The sequence below is a fragment of the Eschrichtius robustus genome, chromosome X (genome assembly GCF_028021215.1).
Source record: "Eschrichtius robustus isolate mEscRob2 chromosome X, mEscRob2.pri, whole genome shotgun sequence".
Taxonomy (NCBI): domain Eukaryota; kingdom Metazoa; phylum Chordata; class Mammalia; order Artiodactyla; family Eschrichtiidae; genus Eschrichtius; species Eschrichtius robustus.
The window spans coordinates 44,524,252-44,549,360 of record NC_090845.1 but is presented as its reverse complement, the minus strand read 5'-3'; the positions used below and the strand labels follow the sequence as shown (position 1 = coordinate 44,549,360).

General features: G+C 48.7%; 2 protein-coding genes across 4 annotated transcripts; both read left to right on the top strand.

Annotated features, from left to right (window-relative positions):
- The first annotated feature begins 1,748 nt into the window (after window positions 1-1,748).
- Window positions 1,749-8,227, top strand: UXT (ubiquitously expressed prefoldin like chaperone). Of its 2 annotated transcripts, XM_068532913.1 has the most exons (7): window positions 1,749-1,804; window positions 1,982-2,088; window positions 3,058-3,139; window positions 3,275-3,342; window positions 3,612-3,719; window positions 7,855-7,918; window positions 8,132-8,227. In XM_068532913.1, the coding sequence occupies exons 2-7, from the start codon at window positions 1,991-1,993 to the stop codon at window positions 8,180-8,182; spliced, it is 471 nt and encodes a 156-aa protein (XP_068389014.1). In that variant the 5' UTR covers window positions 1,749-1,804; window positions 1,982-1,990; the 3' UTR covers window positions 8,183-8,227. The 2 variants fall into 2 exon arrangements, with proteins under 2 accessions (XP_068389014.1, XP_068389013.1); XM_068532912.1 differs by lacking the exon at window positions 1,749-1,804 and having other exon boundaries at window positions 1,940-2,088.
- Window positions 8,228-9,426: 1,199 nt separating this feature from the next.
- Window positions 9,427-23,315, top strand: ELK1 (ETS transcription factor ELK1). Of its 2 annotated transcripts, XM_068532905.1 has the most exons (7): window positions 9,427-9,469; window positions 9,514-9,545; window positions 16,507-16,750; window positions 19,420-19,869; window positions 20,571-21,035; window positions 21,723-21,824; window positions 21,910-23,315. In XM_068532905.1, exons 3-7 carry the CDS (start codon window positions 16,541-16,543, stop codon window positions 22,006-22,008), a joined length of 1,326 nt encoding a protein of 441 aa, XP_068389006.1. In that variant the 5' UTR covers window positions 9,427-9,469; window positions 9,514-9,545; window positions 16,507-16,540; the 3' UTR covers window positions 22,009-23,315. The 2 variants fall into 2 exon arrangements, with proteins under 2 accessions (XP_068389006.1, XP_068389005.1); XM_068532904.1 differs by lacking the exons at window positions 9,427-9,469; window positions 9,514-9,545 and adding an exon at window positions 12,486-12,620.
- The last annotated feature ends 1,794 nt before the right edge of the window (window positions 23,316-25,109 follow it).

Genomic DNA, 25,109 nt, shown 5'->3' with positions numbered 1-25,109 from the left:
ACATGGTAGCACACAAAATTTTGAAAGCAAAGACTGTTAACTTATCCTGGATTATAACAATGAAAAGAACTGGACACATCCAAACATCGAGGAACAGAAGACTGCCTCAAAAATCTGAGGCCATCCAAAAGACAGAATGCTATGCAGCCATGTGAACAATTATTGCGTGGTCTGAAACGAGAGAAAGCAAATGCTATCAAATATTAACATTTGGTGAATCTAAGTGAAGGCTATATGGGTGTTCAGTGCCCACTTTTCTGTAGGTTTGAAATGTAAAAAATAAAGTTAGAAACCTTTTTAAAAAGAAAAAAAAATGGTTTTTGTGGAATGTAAGTTAATAGACTTGCACAAACCCATCTCCAGCTCATCAGAACTCTGTGCTCTCCATGTTAAATAAAGATAATAAATGTAACACCTTTTTTTCACAAGAAAATGGTATAGATTAACTCGATAATATTTGTCTAACTACCTAGTGTCTGTTTTGATCAAACTAAATGTAATTGTAACCATATGTAACATGAGAAGATTTACCAAAAAAATTTTTTAACTCACAATATTTCCTTTGCAATCATCTTGTTCTAAGGGCAAAGAAAAGCTTGACTTGCTCAGGTTTTGAGTATTTGAAACAAAGCTTGCTTAAAAGACACGTAAACCCGCAAATTATCTGGGGAGACTTCCCTGATTGGGGTGGGTGCTCTAGGCCCTGCAGGTGGGAATATCATTTGGGGGATCCAGCATCCAGGTTCTCCTCCAGTCTCAGGCCTGGACTTACTGGGTTAGATGCTATTATTTGAAAATTTAACATGGGAAATAAATCCATTCGGTAGTTTGAGCGCTTAGAAATAAACTAATAAAAAGCTTACACATTTAGATAAAAACATAGGAACTATTTCAGCTACAAGATAACCTATCTTGGGCAGAGGACTTCAGCGACCCTCCAATTGACGCCCCTATTAAATGACGTGATTAGACATAGTGCATTGTCAATCTCTGCTTGAACCCCAGTTAGATTGTGGGCCACAGAGCTGGAGTCATCAAAGGTGCATTTTAGAAAAACTGTCTCCTTTTAAAAACGTTTGTTTAATGCTCACATTCATTTCCATTATCGGGAGTCAAACCCAAACTTCCCGTGTGAAAAATCAAAATCCAGGGCGATACAAGGATGTACTTTCCTTTTTACAGACCAGATTCATGATCGACTCTAGCCCGTCTGCTTCTGAAGCTCGGACTTATTTATTTATTTGTTTGTTTATTTATTTGTTTGTTTTTTTATTTATTTATTTTCAACATCTTTATTGGAGTATAATTGCTTTACAATGGTGTGTTAGTTTCTGCTGTATAACAAAGTGAGTCAGCTATAGGTATACATATATCCCCAGATCTCCTCTTGCGTCTGTCTCCCTCCCCCCCATCCCACCCCTCTAGGTGGTCACAAAGCACCGAGCTGATCTCCCCGTGAAGCTCTTACTTTTAAATACTAAACGCTTTACTCTCTCTACTTCCACCTGTGCGTCCCGCCTCCTCTGGAACCCGCCAAATCCTATTAAACCCCACCCCCACCAACCACGCGCAGTCCTCATAGGCTCCGCGTTTAGTCCCGGTTCCCACGCTCTGCAGCCTTCCTTAATCTCATCGGATTTTGTAAAGGCCCGCCCTTCTCTTCTCTCAGGCGTTTTCTTCCGTTCAGGACCACCCCACGCCACCTGGTTATTTGGTTGGCCAGCGCCCTCGTTGTACGTCATTTACCCGCGCCACCCGGAAGCTAAGGTTCTTACCAACCCTTCTTTTTGCCGGCGGCTCTCAGGTAATGGCCGCGTTTGGGTGTCCCTGTGTGACCGGGTCCCAGAGTTGGGAGGGGCAGAAGGCTGAACCCCCAGCTTGAGCCGGAAGACCCCACTCCTAACGTTGAGAGGGTGCAGATGTACTGTGCTTGAGGGCAAACTGAGTGGTTATCATGGTCTTCCCCCTCCTCATTCCTCAGGAGCCCATCATGGCGACGCCCCCTAAACGGCGGGCGGTGGAGGCCACCGCGGAGAAGGTGCTGCGCTACGAGGCTTTCATCTCTGACGTGCTGCAGCGGGACCTGAGGTGAGTGACAGAATAGGGGGCGGGTCGCTTGGAGCGGTGCACGTGGTGAGCGGGGCGTTCGAAGTCAGGGTGTAGCCTTCTGATTGGTGGGTGAGGCGTTCGGAACCCGGCCCCGCGCGCCATTCGAGGGGTAGGAGGGGCGATATCCGGGGTGCGACGGCGGGGGGGGGGGAAGAAGACATGGCGGCCTTAATGGAGGGTGTGTCCGCGCATGCGCGGGCTCAGATGGCACTTAAGGATTACGAGCGAGTTTTCAGGTTCGAATCCTGGCTTGGCCTTTTCGCTTTCCGTGTGAACACGTTGTACCTCGCCTCGAGTTTCTGTGCCTCAGTTTTCTCATCTGGGAAATGGGGAAGTTAATGCAACCTTCCTCATGTGGTGGTTTTGAGTTTTCAACGTGTTCAGTCCTTGTAAAGGATTTAACTTGGATACTAGAGGCTCAATGAGTATGAAAAATTATTATTCCTATCATTATTAATCTGAGCAGGAAGTAGAGTTTTCAGGTCTAGGATTATGAGCATCCTAAAAGGGATGGAGGATTTTTTTCTGGGGTGAGAATGGGGTATCCTGATTGGAGGGAGGCATTGGGAGTAGAGTGTAATAATACTAATAAATAATAGCTAACACATATATAGAGCTTCTTATTTGGCAGGCACTATTCTAAATGCTTTATAGTAAACTCATTTAATCCTCCTAATGACTCTGTGAGGTAATACTCGTTATTCCTATTTTAAAGATGGGGAAATTGAGTTCCAAAAAGGTTACTCACTTGCCAAAGTCACACAGCTAGTAAAATGGAAAGCCCGGATTCAAACCGAAGTAGTCTGACCCAGAGTTCAAATCTTGACTTATGCACTGAAACACCTCTTTAGGGCATGGTGACATGAGAGTCTCAGAGGGTCATGATATGCGGTATTCCAAGAGAGACAGGACTTCCTCTTGGTCACCATTTTACTCTTGTCCCATCAGAAAGGTGCTGGACCATCGCGACAAGGTGTATGAGCAGCTGGCCAAATACCTTCAACTGAGAAATGTCATTGAGCGACTCCAGGTAAAGATGCCAGGGTTAGGTACCATCTTTTTGTGGGCAAAGGAGGGGGAAGAGAGGAGATACCCCAGACCAAAACCTGTCACCTAACCTAAAAATTGACCACTGATCCCTACCTCTTTCTCCCTGGCCCCACAGGAAGCTAATCACTCGGAGTTATATATGCAGGTGGATTTGGGCTGTAACTTCTTCGTTGACACAGTGGTGTGAGTGTCTACCCGCCCCTCTGAGCCCACAGGGTTCAGCTTCCCCTTTCCTTCATTCAACAAAAATTTTTTTTTGAGTATTTGCTATGTACCAGACACTGCTAGGTGCTGGAGATGTGACAGTAAATAAGATAGGACAAAATCCCTGCCCACCCAGAGCTTCAATTTGGGGAAGGCGGGGGAGAGGGGAGTAAAAAAAATCTCAAACTGTGTGGTGTGCTAAACAGCGATAAGGACTTCCCCGCTTCCTCTAACCACTGTTTCCTTAGCCCAGACACTTCACGGATCTATGTGGCCCTTGGATATGGTTTTTTCCTGGAGTTGACACTGGCAGAAGCTCTCAGGTTCATTGATCGTAAGAGCAGTCTCCTCACAGAGTAAGTCCATTGCATGAGGATAGTGCCTAAAAAACACCACCATTTGCAACACCCTTCTTCCCCCTTTCCCCATGGCTACCTGGGATGACACTTAGGAACCCATCTCCCCTCCCCCTCAGGGCTAGGGCTGAGGAAAGTGGGGATGCAAAGCTTAGCCCCAGGTGTAGAACATAATAAGCACTGATATATGGTCTTTTATTGTTCACTCACACAAAAATTTATTGGGCATCTGCTGTGTGCCAGGCTCTGTGCTTGGTGGTGGGGAGGCAGCAGGGAACAAGACAGAAGGGTTCCTTGAAGGCTTACCTCCTAGAAGGACTATAACTGTTACACATCAGCACAGTTTTGACCAGATCCTGGAGGTCTCGGCCTATAAATCAGAAACAATAAAACAAATTACCTCTGACTTCACCTCCTTCTAATTTTCCTGCTCGTTCACTGTGCTCTCACCACACTAACCTTCCCAGGCTTCTTTAAACACCCTCAGAATGATCCCACCTCAGCGTGATTGCAGGGGCTCTTCTCTCTGCCTACAGCACTCTTTCCCCAGGTACCTGCATTGCTTCCTTTCTCCTTATTCAATTTAAGTCTTGCTTAAATGTCACTTCCTCAATGAGGCTTTCTATAACCTAACTTTAAAATTGCAACCCCTGGCACTCCTGATTCCCCTCCCTTGTTCTACTTTTTCCTTTTTTCTCTAGCACTTAGGACCTCCTAATGTTTACTGTGTAATTTACTTCTTTACAATGTTCATTGCCTCCTCGCGTTAGGATATAAGCTTTGCAAAGGGAGAGATTTTCTCTATATCCCAAGTCACTAGAATAGCACATAGCATATAGTAGGCACTCTGTTTGTTGAATGAATTTAAAAGCATATGCTGGAAATAGATTTAAGTGGGGATTGAAGCAGATCTCTGTGGGTGGTGATGGGGAGGTAATGTGGGGATAAAGGATGGGCTCCAGTTGAGTTTAAGGTTCTGTGCAGGGAACGGGAATTGGGAGTGTGGACGGGAGGTCTGAAATGTGGCTAGGGAAGGCCTCCCAGAGGAAGTGACATTTGAGTCACTTGGTTGAGTGAACAAGCCATAGGGCTGTCTGGGGAAGAGCATTCCTGGCAAGGCAACCAGTGTGCCTGCCATGTTAGGAGGAACTGCCGAGAATGGCGAGCATTCACTCACTCAGATGGAGTGAGTGAGGGGATGCTGAGCAAATACACTTAGATTAACAACATCTCACAAGTGTGAACCCCACGGATCTAAGATTCCTTCTAGGTTATATTTCTCTTTATTCCTACATTCATTTCTTCCAGAGTTGCCTCCCTTAGGTTTCAGTAATTCTTCTCTTTTCAAACCTTTTCAGGATTTCAGTGTCCGTAGACCCAAATGAGCCTCAGACCCGCTGGGATTTCTAAGTCTTACTGATCAGGCCAGTTGGTGAATAATTTGGCCGAGGGACCTGGTTTCATAGGCCAATGCAATTCTGAACTTGGTGGCCATTTAGACCAAGTCCAATTTTTTATGACAAAGCCTTCCTTGTTATGTCACAGGATTCCTGAGCCTTTCAAATAGGTTTTAATTTTATGAGACTTGATGTCTTTCCCCAAAATGAGGTATTTGTCATTGCCTGCCCCCTGTCTGGTATTTTTGATGTATTGACCTGGTCTATTAGTGTGATGAGAAATGTGAATCTTTTACTACTTTGTGATAATTAGTAGGACTCCGTAGTAATTGAATCTTTCTAGGAGATGAAGATTTGAGTCTGTGTAGCTCACTCTGTTCTTTAAAATACTTGGTTATTCCGGACACACTTTAAAGTAACTTTCTTTCAGGTTATTTTATTTAACCAAAATGGCCTATCAGTCCTTCCTGTTCTCAGTCTGTTTCTTTGTTTGAGGAGTGGGAGGATCAGGTCTCTGTGTACATTCTTTCTGATTACAGAGAAAGGAGTACACATCCATACCCATAAGCAGACATGATTATAGAAGAAACGAATAACCATATGACTATTAACACTGCCTTACATATTAATCAGTAGCAATAAATTAAACATATCCCTTTTGTGTTACAACTAGCATTTGGTGAACTTTATACTTTTCGCCTCCTTTTTTTTTTTAAGCGTTGAAACCTTTCACAGACTAAGCTTGTACATTGAGTGCCTACTATGTGCCGCATACTGTTTTTGTTCCTGAGGATACAGCGGGAAACAAAGCAGACCAAATCTCTGCCCTTACGCAGCTTACATTCTAGTCAGGGAAGACAGACAGTAAACAAATAAGTAAAGGATGTAGTATGTCACAGGTTGACAGTGTTGCAGAGAACAACAAGGATTGGAGATTAGAAACATTGCCTCTGAGGGAGCAGTTGCAATTTTAAATAGAATGCTTGATTGGATGTGGGGTGTGAGAAAAAGAGAGGAGTCCAGGTTTTTGGCTGAGCAACTAGGAGGATGGAATTGCCATTTTATGAGGTGGAGAAGATAAGGGAGGAGCAGATTTGGAGGGGAAGATCAGGAGTTCAGTCTAGGACCTGGTAAGTGTGAGGTGCTCGTTAAACACTGAAATAGATTTTCTGAAGATGTAGTTAAAACTCCCAAGGCTGGAGTTCGGGAGAGAGGGCTGGATTGAAAATATAAATTTGGGAGACAGTGATATATAAATGGGTTCATACTATTTTTTCCCAATTTGACATCCTATGTTGTTGCCTTCTACTTTTCTTAACAGTATTTCGTTTCCTTAAAGCACTCCCACACTGACAGATAGCTCAGCCAATAAAATCCACATTCCTATCATGATATCAAGACCCTGCATGATCTAGCCCCTTCCTACCTCTTGGATCTTATCCTGTGCCACTTTCCTTCCACCATTCGCTTAGTTTCTAACACTGGTCTCCTGACAGCTCCTCAGAAAGCTCTCTCCTGCCTCTTGGACTTTTTGTGGAAAAGACCGTCCTACTGTTTAACTCCTACTCATTCTTCAGAAAGGCCTTCCTTGATCCTTTGTATCAATTAGGATTCTTTTGGGTGAGACTGGTCCCAGTTGGCATAGATATAAGGAATTGACTAGTTCACATAACTCAACAGTCCAGAGCCAGAGTGGTTTCAGGCAACTCCAGCTTCCCAGTTGCTTAGGCCTTGGTGTCTTCCTTAAGTCCTCTCTCTCGCACCCAGCATCCTCCTTTGGTAAATCCTGTTGACTCTACCTTCAAAATATATCCCAAATCCAATCATTTCTCATCACCTCAACTGCTGCCGCTGTGGTGTGAGTCTGCATCTCTCACCTGGACTATTTCAATAGCCTCCTCACTGGGCTTCCTCTTCCACGCTAGCTGTCCTTATCCCTAGTCAGTTCTCCACACAGCAGCCAGATGGATCCTCTTAAACCCTAGTTGTTTCACATCCCTTCTCTGATCACAATCCTCCCCTGGTTCCCATCTCACTTAGGGTAAAAGCCAGAGTCCTTACTATGGCCTGTCAGCTTTTACATGATCTGTCTCCCCCACTTCCCTCTGTGACCTCACCTCCTACAACCCCCCTTCGCTTATTCTTCTCCACCCATGCTGGCCTCTTTGCTGTGCCTCAGACATGCCAGGTACACTCCCACCTCAGAGCCTCTGCATTTGCTGCCCCTTGTGTCTGGAACACTCATCCTCCGTGTATTCACATGATTCGCCTCTTCATTTTAAGTCTTTACTCAAATGCTTCTCAGTGAAGCCATCCCTAAGCACTCTAATTAGAATTACAGCCCCCATGCCTGCACTCCTTATCCTCTCTTATCATTTAATTTTTTCATTGTACTTATAACCATCTGACATACTCCGTGTTTTATTCCATCACTGTCCCTCTTAATGAGAGTTTGAGCTCCACGACGCCGAGATTTTTGTTTGTTGTGTTTGCTGCTATCTCCCCAGTACCTAAAACGACCCGGCATAGAGTAGGCGTTCAATAAATGTCTCTGAATCTGTGCCGTCCAGATGGCAGCCAGGCATCTCTGCATAGGAGCAGGTCAGGTAATAGGATGTCCTACCACCTGCCGTGTGGAAGTCATCCAGGATGTAGGTAGTTCCTGAAATGATGAGGAAGCATCATCCTCATGATCATAAGTGGGGCCCACTTCGCCCTTTCTTTTTTCTTTTCTCCAGGCTCAGCAACAGCCTCACCAAGGACTCCATGAATATCAAGGCCCATATCCACATGTTGCTAGAGGTGAGAGCAACTCACCCCATTCCCAGACTCTATCTCCAAATGTTTACGGCGGTGACCTGAGGAAGAGAGAGCCAGAGATGGGAAGCACCATCTTTCCCTCTAAACTGGAGTCAAATTGAAGCCGAGCTGGCTCGGAGGGAAGGGAGTTCTGAGCAAGCCTGGGGTGGGGCCTGGACCCAGGCTCCGTTCAGTCTTTTCTGTTCTCTTTTTCAGGGGCTTAGAGAACTACAAGGCCTGCAGAATTTCCCGGAGCCTCACCATTGACTTCTTCCTACCTCCCCTGACATTAAAGAGCCTGAATGTCTTTGAGTCATATGGCCCTTCTTTCCCCCCTTAACCCCTGCAGTTTGCGAAAGTGCCCTATTTCTAAAGCACAAAGTTACTAGGAGGCCCAGAGATCCGGTCTGTGTGGAACCTTTAAAAACCACTGAAGTCCCGCCTTCAGCCTGTCCCCTGGCAGAATGTGCCACTTGGCTTTCTGCTTTGCCCTCTATACCATCGCCTTGACAACCTGGGCCCCCACCTGACCCTTCCATTTCTTTTCCTGTACAATAGTCTTTGAATTACCTTAGAGAATGGGCCGATTCAGGGTGGAAGTTTGCTCCCCAAGGCAGCCTTTCGCTCCTGGCCCTAGGGTTTACCCTTCTCCCACACCCCAATCGTTTCTCAGGTACCTTAAATTACACCCACGCCCGTCTAGGCCCAACCTTGGCCTTGCCCCAGCTTCTAATTATCAATAGTTCCAGCTACCAGCAATGGGCCTAGGGCTGATCCCGCCCTCCCTGGTCCAGCCCCTATTCTAGGTTGAGTCAAGCTTCCGCCAATCGATGCAGAGCCTGGTTCCACCGGTTTATTACTAGCTGCAGCTCGACCCGCCCTCGTAGGCATTTAGTTTCCGCCACTCAACACTCCTTCGCTTGTCTGGCAGCTGCTCGGTTCTAAATTCGTCTTTTCTAGCCAATCACTACAGAGTTACCCTGCCCGCCTACGCAGAACCCTTGCCAGACCTCCCTGCGGGCTGCTATGCCTGTGTACTTCTATACAAGTCCCGCTTCCGCTGAGCTGCGTAGAGTTTGGCACCGCCCCGTTAGGGGTTCTGGCAGCTAAGAGTCCCTCGGCCGCCAATCAGCAGAAAGCAGGGCCTAACCACCCCTATCCTCGGACGCTGGCTGTCTTCCATCAATCCCATATAGGCCAATCAGTGCGAGGCAGGCGTCCCCCGAACCTTGCTGTCGCCCATGACCTAGCCATCTGTCTTGAACCAATCAGCGTGGAGCACTGGAGGGGTCGAGCACGCCCCCTCGGAACCCAGGTGACCATCTGCGTTCCACCAGTTCCCCTCGGGCCAATCACAACATAGCTCTGTGGAGCAAGGCCCGCCTCCCCAGCCCTGGAAGCCGCGCCGTCGATCCACGGTGCTTTGGCCAATCAGCGAGCAGCGGAACGTTCGGCTCCTCCTTCGTGGGCCCACGTGAGCAGTGGGGAAACGCAGGGGCGGCTTCTAGGTGCTGCCGCCGCCACCGCTGCCGCCACCGCCGCCTCGGAGCCCGGGCCTGGGGGGCGGTAGGGCCGCGCATGGAGCCCCCGCCCCCCGGAGCTGCCAACACCGCCGCTGCGCTACACACAGGTGAGCCCGGGGCCTGGAGGGTGGAGGGCCCGGTCCGTGACCCTGTGTATCCTTCCCGCCCCCGCGCGGGGGGATGTGGCTTGGCCCATGGCCTGCTGGTGTTCGACTCCCCACCACCACCACCTCGGCTGGTGGACCTACCTGTGCCATTGTCCCCTCCCTTTGGCCCTTTGCCCCGTGGCTTAACCTCCCTTCCTGTTTTATAATGGGTCGGTCTGCGTGTTTGTATTTCTCCCCACCCCACCTTACAGTAGACTCGGCCGTGGTCTTGCCCCAGATCCCCGCTTGTAGGGAACCAGTCTCCGGCAATGTCCACCTCCTTGACAGTAGGTGCGTCTGAGTGTTTGTATTCTCCTGTCCTCAACTTTCAGGGGCCCCGTCTGTGGCCTTGTTTTTTCATCCCTACTGTTTCTGTAGTGAGTCAGTCCGTAGCGTTGTACCCACCCCCCCAACAGTGAGTTAATCTGTGAATTTGTATTCCTGCCTCCAATCCCCCAATGCATCAGTCCATGGCTTTATCAAACACACACACACACACACACACACACACCATTTTACAGTGGATCAGTCTACATGCTTGTTTTCACGTCCTCCTGCTTATCAGCACATTGCCCTGTCCTCCCTTTTTTGTAGACTGTCAGTCCAGTCCTTGGGCTTCTCCCTTCCTTTTAATAGTGGGTCAGTTTAGTGCTTTATATCTCCCCATTTTCAGTAGCCCAGTCCATGGCCTTGTTCCCCTCTCCTTTTAATCAGTCTGTGGGGTGGCTTTTCTCCCTCTCCACTATTGTGCAGGAGTCAATGTGCTTTTCTGCTCTCCTTGCCCCTAGTAAATAAGGTGAGCCTTTACACACACACACACACCTTTGCAGTGGATCTGTTCATTGGCCTTCCTGCCACCCATGTGATTGCATTCACACCCCTCCAGTGTACCCTCCTGTGAGTCCAGTGCTTTGTAATCCCTCCAGGAGGGTCAGCCTGTGTGCTTTTATTTCCCCCCTCCTTTCCTTGTGGTGGATCAGTCTGTGGCCTTCCCTGCCACCCTCCCACCTTCTTAATAGTGGATCAGCCTGTGTGCTTGTTGAACCCAGGACTTTTTTACTCTAGAACACACCCTCTCATACACAACTCTTAACCACTAAGACATCCTGCCTCCCTCCAGTAAATGAATACATTCGTGATAGTGATAATGCCAGTAGGAGCTAACACTTACTGAGCACCTACTGTGTACCAGGCAAAATGCTGTATGTTAATGAGCTCATTTAATCCACCCTATGAGCTAGGTACTGAGGGAAGTTTGGCATAGGGAGGTTAAATACCTTACACAGAGGTGATCAGTAGGTACCAGGTTAGGTTGCCCCTTAGAACATAGGATAATTTTTGAGGCTTTCCTCTCTCGTTTCATCTCACCTCACGCGAGGCCCCACTCCTTAAAAACCAAATTAGTTCCCATCTCCACGCTTTTGTTTTTGCTGTTCCCTCTGCCTGCAGAGCTGTCTCCATTCCACACCTTGTCTCAGCACCCATCCACCCCCGATCCCAGCAGCTATGTGACCTTAGTGGTTTAACCACTTTCTCTCTGCACCTCTTTCCTCACTGGTTAAATGGGGGAATCAGAACTAGAATACCCTCCAATGTAAATAAAGAATACCTGTGAGTTAATAAAACAAGTAACTTCTCTGGCCTTACCTCCTACGCACCGCCCCCCCCCCAACTCTGTTCCAGCCACATTGGCCTCCTAACTCATCCTCAAAAACACCAGGTGTGACCCAGCCTTGGGGCCTTTGCCTTGGCTATTTTTTCTGCCCAGAACGCTCTACCCCCATCTCTGTGTGGATCCTTTCAGGGCTCTGTTCAAATGTCAACCCGTCCCTGACCATCTGAACCTGCACACCCAGCAAGACTTAGACCCCTTCTCTGCTTTATTTGTGTCTTTCCCCTTTATCACTGTCAGGCACACTGTATAGTTTACCAGTTTGTCATATTTATTGTCTTTCCCCGTTAGAATGGGAGTCCCATGAGGGACTCTTTTTGTCTGCTTATTCACTGCTGGGTCTCCAGCACCTAAAATTCTTATCCAGTACTTGATAAGAATTTATTGCACGAATGAATGGGAAAAATATAATATCAGACAAATCAGGGTGGGGGGCAGATGAAGATGAAGAGGGCATAAGAGAGCTAGTTAAAAGAGGCTGGTTAGTCGGGACTGTTCATTCAACAAACACTTACAGAGCACCTACAGAGCACCAGGCATTCTAGGTGCTGGGGATATGGGAGGGAACAAAACAGGCAGAAGTTCCTGCCTTTGTGGAGCAGACATTTGCTAAGAGTGCAGACTATATAAATAAGTCTAATTAATTAGTATGTTAGACAAGTGCTAAGGAGGAAAAGTGAAGTAGGGAAGGTAGGAATAGAGTATCAGGGTGGTTGAAATCTTAGGCACAGGGCAGGCCTCACTTAGAAGGTGCTTCTTGAATTAAGGCCTGAAGGAGTTCAGGAAGGGAGCCATAATGCCTAGGAAAAGAGTGTACCAGGCAGAAGGAACAGCCGGTGCAAAGGCCCTGAGGTGGGATTGTGCCTGGCATGTTCAAGGGCCATGAAGGAGGCCAGAGTGGCTGGAGCAGAGTGGAGGGAGAGGTAGGAGGCAAGGTCAGAAAGCTGGTGGGAGCCAGATAGTGAGGCCATGCTGATACATAAGATTGTGGGGGAGGGGCTGGGGAGGGAGTAGAGTGTCAAGCCAGCTAATCGTAACATTTGAGTATCTGCTATGTCCCAGAGATAACTTTTCTAAGTCCTTTACATATACTGACCTTTAATCCTCACAAAAGCCTTTGAGAGTAGGTGTATCTTGCAGATACTTTACTTTGAGGGTGACATATCCGCCATTTTACAGGTACAGAAACAGAGCCAGAGAGGTTGAGTAACTTGCTCAAGGTCACACAGCTGGAACAGGACAGGAGTATGAGGCTGGAGACCCAGAGAGAAGAACAGATCTGCAAGGGCAGACAGGTTATTCGGCACATTGGATCACACAGAGGAAGAGTTAATTCTGCCTGGGAGATACCAGAACTTGATGATGTGTGTAATAAAGGGTTCATCATGTGTGGGGAAGGGGGAAGGGCACCCCTGGCAGGGAGAACAGCACATACATATTCTGAGATGGGAACTGGATTAACTCAGGGTGCCCATGCCAAGCTTGGGCCCACCTCAGAGCCTTTGTGCACACTGTTCCCTGTGCTTGAAGCACCCTTCCCACAGATGTCAGCATGGCTTGCTATCTCCCCTCCTTCAGAGCTCTGCTTAAATGTCACTTCCTCAGGGAAGCCCTCCCTGCTCACCCTGTGTAAAATAGCATCCCTGTCCCCCTGTAGGATCTTACCCTTCTGTTTTGCTCTATAGAGAGCTGATGGAGCAAGGTGGCCAGGATCACTGCCTAGTGCCAAACTGCCTGGGTTTGAACCCTGGCTCTGCTAACTTCCAGCTGTGTGACCTTAGGCAAGTTAACTTAACTTCTCTGTGCCTCCATTTCCTCATCTGGAAAACGGGAGGGTAATAATAATGCCCATGCATAGTGTTGGTTTGAGGATTGAATGAGTTAAGTGACTAAAATGGTTTGCAGTACACAGTAAGGGCTCTGTGACTGGTTCCTATTTTTTAGATTAGTATGATTATTTCCTGGCATACACGTAGGTATCTCACAGGGCCTCTGAGACTGACCATCTCCAAAACTGATCTCCCGATCTGCCCTCAAAACCTGCTCTCCCGCAGTGCTGCCATCTCAGGTGATCAGGCCACAAACCTAGAATCACCTTTGGCACCTCTCTTACCCCACCCCACCCCCATCCTATCTGCCAGCAAATCCTGTTCGCTCTGCCTTCAGATTTTATCCAGAACTCAGCCACTTCTCGCCAGTTCCACTGCTGCCACCACCATCTCTTACGTGGACTATTGCAGTAGCCTCTTCAGCCCGTACAGTTGGTTCTCCTCACAACAGCCAGAGGGATCCTGTTAAAATCCAAATCACAGCCTGTCACCCCTCTATTCACAGCCTTCTCATGGCTCCTGTCTCACTCAGAGTCAATGTCAAAGCCCTTCCAGGGCCCGAAAGAGCCTTACTTAGTCTGGCCCCTGCTGCCCCTCTGTTCTCATCTCCTGGTACTTTCCCCTCACTGCCTTCTCTCTGACCACGCCAGACTCCTTTCCCTTCCTCTGACCTGACAGGCTCTCCAGCCTCAGGGCCTTTCACCCTGGCTATTTCCTCTGCCTGGATGGCTGCTCCCCAGGTTGTCACAGACCTGACGCCTTCACCTCTCTTAGGTCTTTCCTCAAATATCACCTCGTGACTACCCTCCCCTGACTACCCTTTCAAAAATAAGAACTCCTTCCCTGCTTCGTTTCCCCACCCCCCCCCCCCGGAGCTCTTATCACCATCTGACATATTCTTGTTTATCTTGTTTCTTGTCTGTCTTCCCCACTAAAATGTGAATTCTGCCAGAGCAGGGATTTTTGACTGTTGTATTCACTGCTGTATCCCCAGCACCTGGCCCACAGTAGGCCCTCCAAAAATGCTTGCTAAATGAACGAAATAAAGAGAAGTAAACACATCTGAGTGAGGCATATGACTAGAACTCTTATTAGGGGTCACATGGGAGACGTGATAATAAACAAAATACAAAACCCCATGTGCTGCTGAGGCTTGAAGCCAACCGTCAGGTTTCACCTTAAGTAAAAGATTCTGTGGCTACTGAAAGAGGAACTGGTAAAATTGCCTGTTGTCGCCACCAGGAGTCACACTGGTCTCTTTGTGCCTCTGAAACAAACAGGCCTTCCAAATAAACCCAGCAAGGTCTCTGATCATGGGACTCTGATCTGGACACTTCGTGGCCTTGTGACTTACATAATTGCCTAAAATTGTGTCTGCAGGATGAACTTCGAAACAGCTCAGACATAAGAGGATCAGACTGTATTTCATTACAGATTAAAGACTCAAGCTATAAATAATAGAGGGAGGTTCTTTGAAACCTTCCGATTTGGAAGGTCTTATTCTTAACCCAACAGTCCCAGCTGGGTGAACAGTTGATTGATGAAAGCTCATTCCTTAAGGAAAAGGAACCTCATGTTTATTTCCAATTCACACTCAGCAAAGGGAGCAGTTATGGGGTGGGGGGGCGGGGCCAGGAGGGTCCTGTTCTCTGCACGACATGCTGAGGGAGCAGTCAGTGCAAGGGGCAGTTTAGTCTAATGGTTGAAAAGATCAGACACCTGGAACTTGGCTGCCTGCGTCCAAATCCTGGCTCTGCCACTTAGGGCTGTGTGGCCTGTACATGTCATTTAGACATTTTGTGCCTCTGCTTCCTCATCTGTAAATTAGAGATAATAAGAGTACCTATTTCCCAAAGTTGTGATGAGAGAGAAATGAGTCAATAGCTATAGAAATAGCAATCCAGGTCTACATGCCCTTATCTAAAACCCTTGGGGCCAGATGTGTTTCACAATTTTGAATTTTTCAGATTTTAGAAAGGTGACAAGGTATACATACAAGATGTTACATAACACCCTTAGTGGGCTCTGTAATCAGCCACATTCAGATTTCTGCAGCAAGATGTATGAACAGTCACACCAAGTGAGGATCAGTGAAGACCACAAAAGGCCTTATTTTGTTTCAGATCAGGTTTTGGCATAGCAGATCAGGAATTATGAACAAATTAGAAACTAATATTTCATAAGAGCTTATCATACCCCAGGCATAGTATATTTAATCTGTACGATAACCCTATGAGCTAGGTGGTATTATTATTATCCCTATTTTACAGATGGGAAAATTGAGGCACAAGAGGTTAAAGAACATGCCCAGTGTCACACTGCTAATAAGTAGCAGAACCAGGATTCCAGCCCTGGTGGTCTGGCTCTGGAGAGGCTGATTGTCCAGTAGGCCATATTGCCTCTGATTGGTACAATGCCTGGCATGTATTTAGCACTCAATAAATGTTCATTATTGCTGTTGTCAAGAAGGAGAACACAGAGGGACAGAGATGGGTCAGAGGAGCGTGGGGTAGAGAGACAGAAGAGAGCAGACATTCAGTGTTAGGAATTTTCATAAAGGCAAGGCCCTTGGGGCTGGGAACTGAACGATAGAGAAGACTTCTAGGCAGAGGAAGGGAACCCAGCATGAAGTGAACAGCCTTTGCGAGGAGCTGGCAGAAGGAACCTCCTGGAAAACTTAATATTTGATGTGGTAGAAGATGCAAATGAAAATGTTCAGGTGTGGGGCCTTATCCTAGTTTTCTATTCGTGCTGTAACAAATTATAACAAACTTTTAACTGCTTAAAACACAAATTATTCTCTTAGAGTTCTGGAGGTCCGAAGGCCAGCACAGGTCTCACCAGGCTAAAATCCAGGTGTCAGCAGGGCTGTATTCCTTTCCAGAAGCTCCAGGGGATGATCCGTTTCCTGTTCGTTTCGGTTGCTGGCAGAATTCAATTCCTTGAGGTCGTAGGATCTGTATAAAATAAATAAGCAACAAGGGTATATTGTAACCACAAAAAAAAGTTCATGTGATGAGATTGAGCTCACCCAAATAGTCTCTAGCTTAAGGCCCATAACCTTAAACTCACCTGCAACGTTCTTTTTGCCAGGTAACATAATATACTCACAGGTTCCAGAAATTAGGATGTGGACATCTTTGGGTGAGGGGCATTATTCTGCGTGTCACAGTCTGCCCTCTGGCCCCCAGAGGTTCACATTTGTCCCACACGCAGAAGACATTGACGCTATCCTAGCATCCCCAGAAGTCTCATCGCATTACAGGAGTCATCCAAAGCCAGGCTGAGGGCGTTCAGGGAATGGTGGTGGCAGTTGGGGACAGAGGTGGAGGCAAGATGGCAAGAAAGGAATCCTCCTCCTGCTGACCTCTTCCCCTTCCTGTGTCTGCAACCTCTCAGCTCTGAGCTTTCTGCTCTCCAGGTACCCCTGGGATGGCGTGAGCACTCCCCCAGCAATGGACCCTTCTGTGACGCTGTGGCAGTTTCTGCTGCAGCTGTTGAGAGAGCAAGGCAATGGCCACATCATCTCCTGGACCTCCCGGGATGGCGGTGAGTTCAAGCTGGTGGATGCTGAGGAGGTGGCCCGGCTCTGGGGGCTGCGCAAGAATAAGACCAACATGAATTATGACAAGCTCAGCCGGGCCTTGCGGTACTACTATGATAAGGTAAGGTGTCTGAGACTAGGGCCAGGAACCCCACCCCCTGGCCTGTGCCAAACATTTAAATCAGTTATGTCATTTTCTTGACTAAATTGATAGAGCTCTAACTTTGAAAACGATATTAAAATTTACCATTTCTTACCCCATCCTCTGGTACTCTTACACGAACATGGGGGCCCCTAAGCATTTATCTCAGTTGTTTTATTTTCTTGTATTTTATTTTAGCTTTGGCTAAAACCTTCATAGCACCATTAACACTGACCCCCTACTCACTCCACTCTCTCTGAGATCCCCAAAGTCCTGCTGTCCCACCATGCCCCGCACGACATTTCATCTTCTTGCCTTATTCCTCTGGCCAAAACTTTTGAAAACTCTTAGTAATGACTCTTCCTCATCCTAGGCCAGTCCTGGGCTCCCCCAGTTATTTCATAATCTCTTATCCCAGAATAAGAATTCTAGAATATCCTTATTCTTAGAATCAAAGCCTCCATGACAGCATTATACTAACCTTTCCTTACCTCATTCTCCAGGACCCTCAGCGTTTTTATCAATTCTTTTTATCTCTTATTCCGTTAGCTAAGACCTCCAAAACAACATGTATAATGCCCGCTCCACACCCCATCCTCTTGTATTCCCAGAGCAACACTGGTCCACTCCAATATTTATATCAATTATTTTAATTTATCATCTTATTCCTATAGCTAAAATTGTACATTTTCCTTATCTTATCCTTTCAGACTCCCAAACCAGTGCTAGATAACCCCCCCATATTTATACCAGTTATTTCAGTTTCTTACTTCTTTTGTTTTAAAAGTATTTATTTATTTATTTATTTTTAATAAACCTGCACCGGGTCTTAGTTGTGGCATGCAGGATCTTCGTTGCTGCGTGCGGGATCTTTAGTTGCAGCACGTGGGATCTTTAGTTGTGGCATGCGGGCTCTTAGTTGCGGCATGCGGGATCTAATTCCCTGACCAGGGGTCAAACCCGGGCCCCCTGCATTGGGAGCGTGGAGTCTTAACCACTGGACCACCAGGGAAGTCCCGTCAGTTTCTTATTTCTTTACCTGAAACTTCCAAAACAATATTTTTCATGTTCCAGTTTTATTGTGATATAATTGACACACAGCACTGTATAAGTTTAAGGTGACAGCATAGTGATTTGACTTACATACAGCAAGAAATGTTCATCACGATAAGTTTAATGAACATCCATCATCTCATATAGATACAAAAAGAAAAAGGAAGAAAAAATCTTGTGATGAGGACTCTTAGGATTTACCCTCTTAACAACTTTCATATATAACATACAGCAGTGTGGATCATATTTATCATGTTGTACATTACATCCCTAGTACTTATTTTTCTTATAACTGAAAGTGTGTACGTTTTGACTGCCTTCATCCAATTCCCCTTCCTTTCAACCCCCTTTGCAACTTCCAAAACAATATTAATGAATCTCCCTTTTCATTCCTTTTCTGAGAAGCACAAACCCACCCTGTGAGATACATGACCAACACTTAAGATGTCCCCAGGGTGCCCTAGTGCCCTCCAGATGCCTCTTGTCCCCCAGAACAGCCCTGGACCTGTGCTTCACACCCTTAACTCATTTATAGCATTTATTCCATTTTTATATTTTAATCCTTTAGCTCAAACCTCTAAAACAATATTAATAATGAGGCTGCCTCACTCTGTGCTCTGAGACCACCAGAATATCCCTGAGACCCTCCAGACCTGTCCTGAAATACCCCAAACGTGCTCTGTGACCCACCCAAGCCAGCCTTAAGATTCTCCCAATATTTATACCAGTATTTTAAATTCTTGTTAGTTGCTATCAGTGACTTCATTTTCCAATTGCCTCAGCTTAAACCTGCCCAACAGTATTAAGAATGAGGCTCCCCATCCTGTCCTCCCTGATGACCTTGCCCTGTTCCACGTCTGTGTCAAGAGCTTTAAATAATCCTGTAATAATTCATGTTTATTAACAATTCATCACCACATTCTTCTACATTCATTTAGTCTCTTCCAACATTTATTATCAGTGACTTCATTTTCCTGTCTTACTGCATAAACTAGACTCCAAAACTGTCCTGGCAGCCAGCCCCAGGGCCTGGCCCTGTTAGCCCACAGACACTCCTGGTTCCTGGAGCCAGGAGGAAAGCCTGCTCCTGGATCTACTCCCCTAGGTGGGCCCCAGTGTGGAGAGGAGCCCGTGGGTGTGGCTGTGTGTATCTGAGGTGGGGGTGGGGGAATTGGACAGAGGGAGATGCAGAGAGTGTGACAGAGGGAGACTTGGAGGGGGATGGACAGGAAGGAGACGTGGAGGGGAGAAGGGCATTAGACTAAAGGAAGGATTATGGGTTGGGGGGGACAGAAAAGGAGGAGAAGCTGGGGGAGAATACAGAGAGGGGAATCAGGTTGGGGGAGAGCAGTAGAAACTGGAGGACAACGGAGGAGACCCCAAATTGAGAGATGGGTGAGATGTGAAAGAAGCTGGGAGGGGGAACCTATGGGGAGGCAGACACTGAGGTGGGACGGTGTATATGTAAAAGGACAGGAGAGGGGCACGAGGAAAGAAAGGCACTATAGGAGACAACACCCCTTCACCCCCTCACCATCCGCACCCTCCCTGGCCCTTTCTTCTAAGACCCTCTATCCTGTCTCCCCCCTTCCCAGAACATCATCCGCAAAGTGAGTGGCCAGAAGTTCGTCTACAAGTTTGTGTCCTACCCCGAGGTCGCGGGGTGCTCCACTGAGGACTGCCCGCCCCAGCCTGAGGTGTCTGTCACCTCCACTGTGGCAAATGTGGGCACCACAGCTGTACACGCCGTCCCCGGGGACACTGCCTCTGGGAAGCCAGGCACACCCAAGGGTGCAGGAGTGGCAGGCCCGGGTGGCTTGGCGCGCAGCAGCCGGAACGATTACATGCGCTCGGGCCTCTATTCCACCTTCACCATCCAGTCCCTGCAGCCGCAGCCGCAGCCGCCCTCTCATCCTCGGCCTTCCACAGTGCTCCCCAGCACCGCCCCTGCAGGAGCAGCAGTGCCCCCTTCGGGGAGCAGGAGCACCAGTCCAAGCCCCTTGGAGGCCTGCCTGGAGGCTGAGGAGGCCGGCCTGCCTCTGCAGGTAAGGACTAGAACCCGGAAAGTCAGCAAGAGGAGGGATGTACAATTCCCAAATGAGGAGGGGGGCTGGGAGGAGGGGGGACATAAATGTCCTATTAAAGGAGATATAGTGGAAGGAGGGACACAGAAGTCCCCTTGGAGAAAGGGATGGGGAGGAAAGCTATGCAAAGCCTGGGAAGGAAGAAGGAAATTCAGTACACGACAATTAGCAGTACACCCAACATGTAGTAGGTGTCCTGAATGTGTTTGCTTAATGCACTGGTTCTCACACTTTTAGCACTCATCAGAAAGCACCTGGAGGGCTTTTTAAGCCACAGATTTCGGGGGGCCACCCCCCAGAATGTCTGTTTATGTGGGTCTGTGGATGAGTCTGAGAGTTTGCATTTTTAACAAGTTTCCAGATGAGGCGTATGCTGCTGGTCCATAAAGCAAATTTCTGAGAACCCCTGCTTTCGTGAAATGGGGGCGGTATCTCCTGGTGTCCCGCCCCTAAAGGCAGCTGTGCCGCTATCAGGTGTCTCACCCCTCCCCTGCCCCCAGATAGGAGGACCTACTCCAGAAGGAGCCCCAGTTCCTTGGCAAAGTCCCACGTCTTATTGGAGGACCTGCTCCCACTACCAGGTCCCGCTTTCCAAGGGAAATAATTGGCTTCACTACCCCAGCAATCCTTAGGCACCCCCTCTGCACTTGTTCCTCTCCCAGGTCATCCTGACCCCACCCGAGGCCCCAAACCTTAAATCCGAAGAGCCAAATATGGAGCCTGGGTTGGGCCGGCCACTGCCCCCAGAAGTCAAAGTGGAAGAGCCCAAGGAAGAGTTAGAAGCCGCAGCCACTGGGGAGGAGGGGTTTGTCCTGGAAGCCGTCAAGGCCGAGCCCTTTGAGCCCAAGGCCGAGCCAGAAGCCCCTCCCGCGGAGGGCGTGCCAGCCCGGCTGCCCGCGGTCGTTATGGAAACTGCGGCGGTGGGCGGCCTTGCGGCTTCCACAACTTCTAGCACGGAGATCGCCCAGCCTCAGAAGGGCCGGAAGCCCCGGGACCTGGAGCTTCCGCTCAGCCCGAGCTTGCTGGGTGGGCCGGGACCCGAACGGACTCCGGGATCGGGAACTGGTTCCGGTCTGCAGGCGCCAGGCCCAGCGCTGACGCCTTCCCTGCTACCTACGCACACATTGGTGAGAACCTTCGAAGGGGCGGGGCTGGCACCTGGAATGAATGGGATTGGGGCGGAGTGGGGGTGGGAGGAGTTAGACCGACCGCGAGGGCCAATGCGGTTACCTCTGAGTGAGTGGGAGGGTGGAGCCTTCGAGTGGGGTTGGCTGCGCGGAGAGACGGGGCTTGATTGCTGCAAGGCGACCAAGCCTGCAATGCCGAGGGGTCGGGTCCCCAAAAGAAGGGCAGGTCTAGGGAGTTCTGTGGGCAGGGACTGAGGGGCCCGAGAGGCTTTCTGCAGGAACTCTTTCTGGGTTGGAGCATAGCTTGAGGAACCTAAGCGGGGCTTTTGGGTCTGGGATTTGCTTGGCGGGTTTCCTGTGAGGTATGCAGGTGGGGGATAAGAGTTGGAAGTTGACCCTGAGCTACTGGGATGGTGAGGTTTGAAAGCGACGTGTGGGTGGGGTCTTGTAGGTGGTCTTGCCCAATGAGGCTGGGGTGGGCCCTCAAGAGTTAGGAGGGGTTGTCTGTGTAAAGCTGGAGAGCTGTCACGGGCATGGCCTTAGTAGTTATGGTCCAGGCCTGTGCACTTTTGAGGAGTGATCTCGGAAGTATGAGTGGGAAATCTGGCGGGGCTGGAACCAAGTTCCTTTGGTTTTCCCACACCTGCTCTCTTGCTCACTTGCGCCCCGACCACCCCTTCCCCACAGACCCCGGTGCTGCTGACGCCCAGCTCGCTGCCCCCCAGCATTCACTTCTGGAGCACCCTGAGTCCCATTGCACCCCGTAGCCCGGCCAAGCTCTCCTTCCAGGTAGGATCAGCTCCCCCCATCTTGGAAAGGGTGAGAGATCCTAGCACGGTCCCAATCCATGACCTCTCCCTATTTCTGTCCCCAGTTTCCGTCCAGTGGCAGCGCCCAGGTGCACATCCCTTCCATCAGCGTGGATGGCCTCTCAACCCCCGTGGTGCTCTCCCCCGGGCCCCAGAAGCCATGACTATCACCACCACCACCACCACCCCTTTCTGGGGTCACTCCATCCATGCCCTGAACTTCTCTCCAGCCAGCCGTCTCAAGGAGAAACATAGTTCAGCTGACAGACTCGTGCTGTGGTTGTGGTTGGGTGGGGATTCTTAGGAGAAAGGATCTCTCAGTAACCCTTCCACAGAAAACATACAACTTCTCTCTTCTTGGTCAGTCCCCCAGTGGCCGCTCTTAACGCGTCTCCTACTGCAGTGGTGGGGACGGTTTATTTATTTATTTTTTGAAGGCCACTGGGAGGAGCCTGGCCCAACTCTTTCGGGGAGGGGGGGTTGGCAAGGGCATCTCCCCCATCTCCACATTTTTTCCCCAAGATGAGACAGTCGGGGTCTGGCTTGAGAAGGACCTTTCTTTATTTATTTCTCAGGCTGCCCTTGGGGAGCTGAGGGAGCCCTGTCTCCATTTTGGGGTGTGGGTAGAGGAGCTAGATTGCTGTAGTTTATTATTCCTGGCCCTCCCCAAGGGTCCAGGAAGAATTTGTGCTGTTTAATGGTTTGGGAGTTTTGGCCAAGGAAGGCTCACACCCTTGGAAATGGGAATTTCCACCTCCCCGGTCTTTCTCTCAGACAGCTTGTCCTTTTTCAACCACCTTTTTTGGCCGGGGAGGAATGCCCCTTTTGTTCTTCTTCCCCTGAGAAGCCATTCCTGTGTCTGCCAAACTCCTGGGGTCCTGCCTGTTTCCTCCCAATGGAGGGTTTTTTTTGGGGAGTGGTCCCCGTCTGGGGGGCCCCTCCAACCAGTACTCCAGGTCTCCCTATCCCCCACCCCCTGCCATTTTGATAGTATAATCTATTTTTAAACAGGGCTTTTCAATAGGGGAGAGGGAGGCATCTGTTCCTATATCTGAGATAGGGTGGGTGGGAAGGAAGGGATTTGGGGAGGGGGTCTTCCTGCCTCCCCCAAGTGTTTATTTTTGATACCAAACGTGTATGTTCAGCTCCCTCCCTCCCAGCCCCCCAATTTCCTGCGGGCGGGTACAAAGGACCCTTTAAGTGTCCCTGGAGTTGGGAGGGAGGAATGAGAGACATAAAGCCTGTCCTGTGTGAATTCCAGGCTGGAGAAGGGCGGGTTCAAAGGACTCCTGGGTTCACCTCCCGTCAGCACCGGCCCAGCCTGGGCCTGGGGACCTGGGGGTTGGTGATTTGGGGGACGGTGCTACACCTGTCTCCACTGTTTGTTTTACTTCCCCAAAAATGGATCTTTTTTTCTAAGAGTCCCAGAGAATGGGGAATTGTTCCTGTAAATATATATTTTTAAAGGTGATGCTGGAGGCTGCTAGCATTTTTTTCCCCCTAAAGCCATTGGAAGTAACTGTGTGCAGAGGCGTGACTCTGTGTGAAAGGCGGTGAGGGTGTGAGATTGATCGTGAGGGTGAGAGAGCATGGTGGTGTGTGTCCGAAACAGTGGTAGAGACTGTAGATTGGTAACCAGGTGTGTGAAAAAGAGAAAACTATGGAAAGCTGTGATTGCGCACGTTCGTTTGTGAAGCCGTGTGTTGAGAGAGTGGAAGTTGTAACTGCAAACTTGACATTGTGCCTATGTGAGAAATCGTGGCTGGGTGGCAGAAAACCACCGTAAGACTGAATGAGTGATTAAGGTACTATACGAGAAACTGGTGGTGTGTGTGAAATAACGTTTATGAGAAGGAAGTGGGGACTGCGCATCAGTCACTGTTGAACAGGCTGATGGTGAGCAAAACAGACTGAGTAACCAAAACAACGTGTGAGAGCCTGTACGAGCACGAAAGTGCCATAGAGATCGTCAGGGACCGTGTGTAGGTAAGGAACTTCACTGTAAGTGAGCAGGTGACTCAGTGTTTGGGAGATGGCTTGTGTGTGAAACTGTTAACGCAAGACTGTTGGATCAACTAAAGTAATGGGAGCGTATGTGTGAGAGGTTGATGGTATGAGAGAAAATGGCTGTGAGGCCGGATGGGTGCCTGAGACGTAAGATAGCAGAATACGCAACTGTGTGTATGAAAACCGTTCCTGTGAGACTAAACTAGCAAAGACTGTGTGAGAGACTGAGAAAATGTGGCCGCGACTGGAAGAGCGTGAGAGGCTGTAATTGTGTGTGTGTGTGTGTGTGTGTGTGTGTGTGTGTGTACTTCAGCCTAGTGGCAGATTGATTTGCAGTTACTACTCCAGTGTAGCCCACAGGTTCAGGGACTCTGAAAGTGTAAGAGAAAATGATGGTGAGACTGAGTGAGTGAAAGTGAGCTAGAGACCACCTCACTGTGAGTGAGAGGCAATGAGTAAAAAAGAAGGAAGTCAGTGCCGCCTGAGAGAAAACTGATGACTGAGCAGCGTGTGAGAGTGTGAAACGTTTCATGAGAGACTAAACCGGAGACTACATGCTGGTGAAAAACTGAGAAAATGAAACAGAGTAAATGAGACACAGAGACCATGCGATCAGTGTGTGTGAGAAACCGCTGAGGCTGTAATTGTGTCTGAGGGTACATGATACGCTGGCTGGATGCAGCAGATGATGGTGTAAACGACTAAGATGGGCCATGAGAGGCTGTGTGTGTGAGACTTACTGAGAGCCTAGTAACATTGGTGAATTAGTGACGACAGGATGTCAGAGGCTGAGTGAGGGCAAGTGACCGTGACACTGATTGGGTGACTGAGAGTGTCTGAGAAAACGAGTGACTGAGAGTGTCTGAGAAACTGTGGGTCTGTGTAAAACTGCAAGAGACTTTATTAAAGGCTGTAGAGCAAGGACTGGGCATGTTGGAAGCTGCTTGCAAAGAAATGTGAGACTAGGCGACTAAGACGGTGTCTGAGACTCTGTGCAATTGTGTATGCGTGTGAAACTCTTAGCATAGTGACTCTGGGTGTGCAGAATGGGTGCGAGTGTGAAGAGGTGGGAGAAAGAGTGATTGTGGGTGTGGGTGTGTGCGCGAGAAACTTCCAGAGAGACCACTGGTGGCTAAAATCACTAACCATTTGTGTATGTGAGAAAATGACGGCCCGAGTGAACGGTGGAAACATCCTATCAAAAGGCGTGACTCTGTGGATGTGCAAAACTGACCCGTGAGGGTAACTGTGGTCTTGG